Raw genomic sequence first — 9,359 nt, 5'->3', positions numbered from 1 at the left:
ACAAGGGGTTGAAGAACCTTGAATCTAAGAGAATTAAAAAGCAAGAACTATCTAAGCACCGAGGGCCACGTCTGCATCATGGTGGCCCCCAGAGGGCGGATTGTAACGTATCCTGTGATTACAGTCGCCTTTTAATTCTTGGACAGTTTGTTGTTTTTCTTGGAGATTAAATTCTGTGTTTTGTGTCAAAATGGCAAATTTATCCTGTATATTTATAACGTATATCTACATTTATATTGTATATTTATAACGTATATCTACATTTATATTGTATATTTATAACGTATATCTACATTTATATTGTATATTTATAACGTATATCTACATTTATATTGTATATTTATAACGTACTGTATATCTACATTTATATTGTATATTTATAACGTATATCTACATTTATATTGTATATTTATAACGTATATCTACATTTATATTGTATATTTATAACGTATATCTACATTTATATTGTATATTTATAACGTATATCTACATTTATATTGTATATTTATAACGTACTGTATATCTACATTTATATTGTATATTTATAACGTATATCTACATTTATATTGTATATTTATAACGTATATCTACATTTATATTGTATATTTATAACGTACTGTATATCTACATTTATATTGTATATTTATAACGTATATCTACATTTATATTGTATATTTATAACGTATATCTACATTTATATTGTATATTTATAACGTATATCTACATTTATATTGTATATTTATAACGTATATCTACATTTATATTGTATATTTATAACGTACTGTATATCTACATTTATATTGTATATTTATAACGTATATCTACATTTATATTGTATATTTATAACATATATCTACATTTATATTGTATATTTATAACGTATATCTACATTTATATTGTATATTTATAACGTATATCTACATTTATATTGTATATTTATAACGTATATCTACATTTATATTGTATATTTATAACGTATATCTACATTTATATTGTATATTTATAACGTACTGTATATCTACATTTATATTGTATATTTATAACGTATATCTACATTTATATTGTATATTTATAACGTACTGTATATCTACATTTATATTGTATATTTATAACGTACTGTATATCTACATTATATTGTATATTTATAACGTATATCTACATTTATATTGTATATTTATAACGTATATCTACATTTATATTGTATATTTATAACGTACTGTATATCTACATTTATATTGTATATTTATAACGTATATCTACATTTATATTGTATATTTATAACGTATATCTACATTTATATTGTATATTTATAACGTATATTTACATTTATATTGTATATTTATAACGTATATCTACATTTATATTGTATATTTATAACGTATATCTACATTTATATTGTACATTTATAACGTATATCTACATTTATATTGTTCTCCTTTACCACGGACACGCCTCATAACACAAGAGACGCACCCCTTTCTCTTCCTGTACATTTTGGGATTATGTGTAAATATTTCTCAGCATCACTTGTTGGAAAACAGCCTCAGTTAAACGCTGATGTGTCAGAAAATTTGCATGCATTGTGGGAGATGCAGTTTATGTATGATTTTAGTGTATTTTAAGACAATCGGACGTCTTTTGAGCTCATGCGGGCCACATAAAATGACCTGGTCGACCGGATTGGCCTCAGGTTTGACACGTAATCTAAGAGAAGGAAACCAGAAGACCAGTGGAACTAAAGAACACACAAAGTGTAGGAAACTCCACAAAACAAGGAGAACCAGGAGCTGGAAAATCATCAGGACCAGAGAAACTGGAACTATAAAGAACCAGAGGAGAAAATGTTTGGTGAAATCAAAGAGGAGGACAGTTGGACTCATGAGGTCCATCAGATTTATTTTTTAAGTTTTAATTACAGACGAAATAAAGGAAAACCAAGAATGAACTTTTATAAACATTTATTTTCAGCTAAGATTCTACGTTTAACAATCGTTCTTCAACTGAACAAACCAAAAGCAGAAAAATGAAACTACAATCGAATCATCACTTAAAAAATAAAACAGTTTAACGCAGGTGAAGAACTGAACACCAACACTGAGACGAACAGGGATTGGCTCTTCGACTGGCTGAAGATGTTATGACATAAATTAGCAAAGATCGTAGGTTAACGTTGAACTCTTATGTGAAGGTTAATCAGTCGTGTGGAGGAACCTGGTAAAAGAGCAGAAGGTTGAACGCTAGCTGAAGATTTAAACCCCGTCCCATTTTTATTGGTCGTCCCACATGACTAAACGGATGGAAGCGTTGTATTTGGTCCAGTCTGCTCCATCAGATGATGAGAGCAGCTGATCACCACCATCTTCAAGCTTCTTGGTCTTCCACCTCCAGGCCCTCTATTCCTTCATCTTCATCTTCTTCTCCCAACTCCACCCCTTCTACCTCATCTCCTGCCTCCATTTCCTCCTCCTCCTCACCTCCAGCCCAATCATCTTCCTTTCCTGCCTCACCCTGCATCTCTTTTCCCTCTCCTCCATCGCCACTCGTTTCCTTGGGTTGGCCGTTCCCTGCCCCTTCAGGAGCCCCCTCGCCGGCGTTCTCCGCCCCTTCTTCTGGTTTCTCTTTCGGCTCGCCGTCGCCCTCCGTTTCCTCCAGCGTCATGGAGTCATCGAGGTCCTGCTTGTCTTGGTCATCAGTGAAAGGGTTCTCGCCCTGACCGGACAAAGAAAAGAGGAAGATGATGTAAGACACCGTGGAACAAATTAAGAGGAGACAAGCCGTGGGGCGCCAATCCCTCACTTTTTAACCCCTCGCTGGTGGCACAGCCTGGTGCCGACCCACCACCAACTTGGAGACTCAAGTAGAGATGGGCCGTCCCCCAAACTGTAGCCACAAATTTCTATTTCTAATGGGTGAGGCTGTAACCGCTACTGATTACAAGTAGTGTCCACATACTTTTGGTAACTTAACAATTGATCAAGAGGGGTTTCAGCTCCTACATGTTCCCCAATGCACCCTGGGTACAAACCTTGAGGAAGGTCTCCAGTTTCTTGCTGATGACCTTGTGGTTGAGGATGCTCCGGGCCACGGAGGCACAGGACCACTTGGACTGCTCCATCATGGCCTGCACAGAGGGGTCAAAGACGGAAGGTCAGGCTCGTAACCGGAGATCAATTCAGAGCCTCTGTGAGGAGCCGAGTGTTTGTTTACCTTGCGGTTCTGGTTGTGCTCGGGGGCTTTGATGTGCTGCTGGATGAGCTTGTGCTGCATGGGGATGTAGATGTCACACGCCGTACAGTGCGCCGCCTCCTCCTTCTTTATGAAGTGCTCCATCCCGATCTCTGCTCAAACAAGGGATGAAAGGCTTCATCATTCAGTACCTCATCAAGTCACCATCAGAACAACCAAAACTCAAGGAACACGAGCGCACCTCTGGTGAGATCCTGGTCTTTTAGGACCTGGCAGATGGTGGAGTAGTGGTCGGGCAGCTGGGTGATCCTCTGCGCCGTCTTCTTGTACTTATCCAGCAGATACTCCTACCAATACAGAACGTTCACGTCAACCTCACGATTTAGCCACTTCCAATGGGAGCTTCTCAGACTAGCACGACCGCTCCCTCACACCCACACACTACCTTCAGGAACTCGGCGGTCGGTTTCAACAACTGGCTGGACAGGAACTTGAAGTGATCCTTGTGGAACTTGCTCTCCAGGTGAGCCTCCATGTCCTCGCTGTAGAAGGAGCGGAACTTGCAGATGGAGCAGGCGAAGGCCACCCTGGTCAGCGAGCGGCTGTCATAAGAAACGACTCGTTAGAACGTTCGGCTCAGGGGCCAAGAAGCACCAATAGTAGAGCAGGTGACAAATCGGACAGACCTCGGACCGTTGGCCGTCCTTTCGAAGAACCCTCGCCTCCTCCTGGACCTGGGAGCAGAGGGTTTGTCCTCCGACTTCGTCTCTGAGGAATCGAGACGAGAAGGATGTTGGTCAAGAGCTTAAGAGGGAAGGACTAGTTGAGAAGAGGGAAGGACTAGTTGAGAAGAGGGAAGGACTAGCTGAGAAGATGAAGGACTAGCTGAGAAGAGGGAACGACTAGTTGAGAAGAGGAGAAACCGAGAGTACGATACTCACCAGCATCCTCATCTTCAGCCGCCGGGTTCGATTCCTGCCGAAGAAACGACAGAACACAAACTTAGAACTCACACCAAGACTCACAGGGTTTACTTTTAGGGGGTTTCAGAAGGTTTGAACTTACGGTGGCTGGAGTCCCGTCGTCTGTCTTCTCGTCCCTTGGCTCAACGGTATCTGTTGGACATCAACAAAGGTTATTGGCGTCTTTAAAGCTGCAAGCTGGAGGATGAAGGGCCTTGCTCAAGAGTCTACAGGTGGAGGTTGCAGTTCCTGCAGCAACAAGGTTCTACTCCGCCAACACTCAAACTCTGGGCTTGAGTCTTGGGTATCAAATTTGATTGGTTAAAAAGGAAGAGCTCCAGATTTTTGGCCCAAGTGTTGGCTCAGCAGTTCTCAGCAGGTCCACTGTTGTACCCTTGAGCAAGGCCCTCGACTTTACGTTGCTTAGGAACAAAGAGTCCGCCGAACGTCAAGAACTCAAGTACCTTCGTCGTCGTCTCCGGCAGACTCGGCCTTGCTTACTTTGGGCTCCGGCTCATCCGACGGAGACTGAGGCTCCTTCCTGTCCTTCTGTTTCCCCTGCTGCTAGATCGAAACCCAGATAAACGTCAGCTGCACCCAGTCGACCCACATGTGACCACGTATGTGATGAGAATAAGTCTACCAGAAGTGGTGACGGGGACACGGGACAAGCATCACAACATCTCCTGACGTTTATGCTACCGAGTGCTAAACACGACATGCACTTACCTTGTCGGGAGTCACTACAGTGTCAGAGACGATGTTTACAATTACACAACCATGCTAACGAATCGTACAGGACATCTAGAAGTAAATAAAGACTATTTGATGATACTTAAGGACAATTTTGGAATAAAAAGAACAAAAAGTAAACTTGACCAAAGGTGCTAAAGAACTGGATCTGATTAGATCTGTTGTACTTCCATGAGATTGTTCTGGAAAGCATGATGGGAATTACAAGGCTACATGTATCTCCCCTCCCTAGGCGGGGCAGGCCTGAGTAGAAGGGAGTACTTTGGGAGAAGGGGACTGACTGATCAAATCCAGTGCTTAGCTGGAGGTACTTACTCGGTTGTGGGGTCTCTTGCGGTTCTGTTGTCGGTTGCCCCTTTGGTTCCCTCCGAACTGAGAGCCCTTAAACTGGAAGCCCCTCTCAGGGAACACGCGGTGGCTGAGGAGCGACGGCAGCCTGCCTCGCCCTGATGGGGAGTGGCCTTGCACACCGGTCTGCCTACCTCCACCGGTCATATAGTCATCCTGCATACGCCCGAAGCCACGCACGTCTGGCCTTCCTCCTCTGTGCTGGGACCTCGGTCCCTCCCCCCAGCCGGAGCCCGAGAAAGAGTCTCGGCCTCCGGCGGCACCCATGGACTCATAGCCCATCATGTCTGCCCGGGAGTCGCCGAAACCAAAGTTACCAGATCTGTAGAGATCGCGGGGGCCGGGGGCAGAGGAGCGTGAGTCGTAAGACTCGTACTGGTCAAACCTGCAGAGGGAGGTGCAGAGCAAGCAGAGATGAAGCAGCAGCATCTCTCAATTCCACTTTTATTCATTTATTCACGTTCAGACTCTCGGTTCCTGAAGAACATCTGGATGACAAGGTGCATCTGTTTGCAAGTTGTCATTCACCCAAGCCATTCTTCTCACCGACGTCTCGCTGGACAAAGTGGAGGTGCTCCTGAGGGAGGACGGTTTCAGTGCAATCCCACATAGAAGCAGCAAAATTGAGGAATTATAAGCATGAAGATGAGACACCACTTTGTTTTGGAGTCACAATCTTGTCTGGGTTGCCAAATATCAAATCGAGTTTGGCTCACTGGTGGAGGAATGGCTTTAGTGATGGGGAGTTCATTCAGAAGACATGTGACCACTACCAGGGCTGGTATGGATTACCATGCAAAACTAATTCCCCATTAATCATCGTCTTTATATAAAATGGTTTTCTCCTCCTCAGGTCAGTTACCAACATCTTTATTCCATCTTTTGGCTTACAGTAAGTTCATCTTGTGATCAACAGCCCAAAACGATTCTTCCTACGCTCAGGATCCATCTAACTCCTACAGTGCGCTCTAAATTTAGTTCCTTGGAAACTGGTCTGGAATCGAAGCTCCTTGTTTACTGTTACTGGTGCCGGAGTCTAAAGCTACTCTCTGTAAAAGTGATATTTTACTCTTTACGATTTACATTGTAACTCCACCTTCTGTTGTTTCACTCCGAGGTGGTTCTGATGGAAACCTGTTCACTTTCTCGAGGTTAAAGACCAACAATGCTGCTCCTACTAGATGTGACGGGAACCTGGCGTGTTTGCACCAAAAATGTACAGAACTTACTACAGACTTAATCACAGACTGGACTGAATAATGAAGAACTTTCAGTTCAATTTAATTCTGTGTTTGTATGATTTGTGTAAATCTTATTTATTTAAAGTTTCCTCCAGGCCACCCAAGAAGGATAGAGGTCCCTGCTGGTTCCTCTCAAGGTTCCTCCCTGTATTCTTAAGGGAGTTTTTCCTGCCACTGTCGCCCTCAGCTTGCTCAATATGGATTTTTTAGTCTGTTGGTCCTGGATTCTGTAAAGTTGCTTTGAGACAATGTCCACTGTAAACAGAGCTATATCAATAAATTTGACTTGACTTGTTTCTTTACATCTACTTCAATTCCTTGCCTTTCTTAAACCTGAGGAACAAGATCTGTGTGTCTGCTTTAGAGACCTTGATCACATATAATCACATCAAAACATCATTAGTGCTTTTTTGTTCATCTCCAGGCCACCCAAGGAAGATGAAGGTCTCTGCTGAGTCCGGTTCCTCTCAAGGTTTCCTCCTGTCATTTTAATTTAAGGCCGTTTTTGAGTCAGTTACCTGCAGCGTTCCTGAGGTTCGGTAGAGTCAGAACAAAGTGAGAACCACACAGCTTGGGGAACATGCCAAATAACCCGAAGGCTTCCACATTTAAACCGAACATCGTTCTCCAGAGAGACGACACAGATATGTTTAGTGCCGTTTGCCGTCTGGTTCATTTGGTTATCTGATGGAAGGCTTGATAACCAAACAGTGCAGCTCTGTGAGTTTATACTTTCAAACTACAACACAGCTCACGAGTAAAACCATTGGGAATCTTTTCTTGCTACTTTTATCAGTTAAATAAAGATTTAAGAGAGTTAAATTACTACGCCCCAGCCATTAAAAAGCTTGAAGACCCAAACAGAAGACTGGAGAAGCTGGATACTTATGGTCACCAGGTATTGACGCCATTGGAATGTATTTCAATCCTAAGGTTGATAAAACTTGCATCCCTAGTTTCCATCTATCTCTATAGCAACTATAGAAAAAGCTAAAAACACTAGACACTAAACGTTCTGGTATCTGGTGGAGCAGTGATTTTTCAGAACTGTTAGTGAGAGGTTTCTCCTCACCGAGGCGGTCGCCGTTAACCTTACCTATCGTTTCGACCCCCTCTCATACCCCCCTCCAGCTGGGAGAGCATGTCCAACCTCTGGTTGATTTTAGCAATGACGGCATCGGCATTGGAACCGGACAGACCGCCCTTCATGTGCGTATCGCCATATCCGCCTCCGTACATGCCGTAGCTACCAGATCCTGAGAGAAGAAGAAAGGAGAAACCTTCAGACCCTGGGACGTATCGGAATGAGAAGAACCAGTTCAATAGATAGACATTACGCATTTAAGAATTGAGGATAAAAGAGGACGAGGACGGGCAGCAACAAGATCGATGGATACAATTAGAGGAATAATAAATGAGCCATTAAAAGCCTGAATAACATCAGCATTTGTTTGTTTATTAGAATTATTTCATTATTTTATCCCCAAGCTGCCTTCTTTGTTCTTCGTTCATGTTCACAACTTGTTACATACCCTGTATTCAGGGTAATACAATCATATTTAACTTAAATACGTGATTAAACTGTATAAACAGTATTAGATCTATAAACGGTGCTACAGCAATACACAAATACAGTTCGCTGTAGCATCAAATAGTGCAACCAGACATAATGTGCACCCTTAGGACCGCTTTTGGATAGCTTAGCATGCGCCTGATCAAAAAGCTAATCGAAATCGAAAATACGTCCGTTTTTATTCTTTTTAGAAATAAATAGGAAGTCTTGGATGTGCAGAAAAACGAATAGAAGTGTAATTTTATTGTCATTTTAGCCATAAAAACAACGAAACATGCTTGAGGGAGGGGGTGCTAATGTGAAGAGGGTGCAGGCCTGGATACAACACCAGGTCTAGCTGTTAGCAGGCCCGTCTCTTTGTTCGCCGCCCTCAGCTTATAAAACGTTAATCACAGATGCAAACTAATACATATTTAGAATGTAAATATTATTTTATTTGTGTCGTTTGTCTTGAAAACGAATTAATTATTTGTACAGTCTGCATGTAGCGAGCTTACACGCACTATTAGGTCTGAAGGCGATTTGGGACGCAGCCACCGAGAACAGATTGTTGTTGTTTTTTTTAAACATATTATCCTACATTATTTATTATATATAAAATATAAAGCAAATTACTGACCTGAACCATAACCGCGACCGTCCATGTTCACTTCAGAATATATTCGATCCAATGTAGACGAAGTCTGGGCTAGCTGTAGCTTACACACACAATATTAGGGTAATGGAGCTGATTCCGTCCTAAATTACCACCTCGTTAATAAGGAGTGCACTAGGTAGGGTAGTAAGGACAGTTTATCAACAGCCTTTGTAGTCGACCTACATAGGAAGCTAAGGGAGATTCGGTGTTTACCTGTAAGAAAGGCTTCCTATTGGCTAGTTTTGTGAGTGACGGCTGTTTGGACCAATCGAACTGCTTATGAATTTTGTCCAATGCGAAATAGCCAATCAGAATCAGGAACGGCGAAGGAGGCGGTGTTAATGCGTTCTACCAGTATTTTAGCAGTTCGTTTGTTTTTACTAACAGTTTAATCCTGGTCAAGGTCATGGTGAGTCCTGCGTCAGCCAGAAACCCTGAGTGCGAAGCAAAAACTACATGGTAGAACATTTTAATCTACCGAACACACTTAGCTTCTCGCTCTCGCCGGTACAACGGTTATTTAGTGCAGCCAATCCACCTTCTGCATGTGTCTAGTAGGTAAAAGGAAACCAGAGGACCTTAAGTGAAGACAGTGAACCCAGTTCTGCTGTATAACACTCACACTACAAGTTAAATCAGCCTGACTTACACAAACAATT

General features: G+C 42.1%; 1 protein-coding gene across 2 annotated transcripts; it reads right to left on the bottom strand.

Moving 5' to 3' along the window:
- Positions 1-1,941: 1,941 nt before the first annotated feature.
- On the bottom strand, positions 1,942-8,774 carry akap8l (A kinase (PRKA) anchor protein 8-like). 2 transcript variants are annotated; one of them, XM_063009744.1, is made up of 12 exons: positions 8,683-8,774; positions 7,587-7,746; positions 5,217-5,634; positions 4,613-4,712; positions 4,252-4,301; positions 4,128-4,161; positions 3,873-3,954; positions 3,632-3,788; positions 3,428-3,533; positions 3,208-3,338; positions 3,026-3,121; positions 1,942-2,709 (listed from the first exon to the last, which is right to left on the bottom strand). In XM_063009744.1, exons 1-12 carry the CDS (start codon positions 8,705-8,707, stop codon positions 2,362-2,364), a joined length of 1,707 nt encoding a protein of 568 aa, XP_062865814.1. In that variant the 5' UTR covers positions 8,708-8,774; the 3' UTR covers positions 1,942-2,361. The 2 variants fall into 2 exon arrangements, with proteins under 2 accessions (XP_062865814.1, XP_062865815.1); XM_063009745.1 differs by having other exon boundaries at positions 4,613-4,709.
- Between the last annotated feature and the right edge of the window lie 585 nt (positions 8,775-9,359).

Source organism: Trichomycterus rosablanca, chromosome 15 (assembly GCF_030014385.1).
Source record: "Trichomycterus rosablanca isolate fTriRos1 chromosome 15, fTriRos1.hap1, whole genome shotgun sequence".
Taxonomy (NCBI): domain Eukaryota; kingdom Metazoa; phylum Chordata; class Actinopteri; order Siluriformes; family Trichomycteridae; genus Trichomycterus; species Trichomycterus rosablanca.
The sequence above is the reverse complement of the archived record's forward strand: the minus strand, read 5'-3'. Positions and strand labels throughout refer to the sequence as shown.

Coding starts and splice junctions, on each gene's coding strand:
- akap8l (XM_063009744.1), bottom strand. CDS start 8,707: ATGGACGGTCGCGGTTATGGTTCAG. Junction 7,747..8,682: donor CGGTCGCGGTTATGGTTCAG/GTCAGTAATTTG, acceptor TTCTTCTCTCAG/GATCTGGTAGCTACGGCATG. Junction 4,302..4,612: donor TGCCGGAGACGACGACGAAG/GTACTTGAGTTC, acceptor GATGTCCAACAG/ATACCGTTGAGCCAAGGGAC.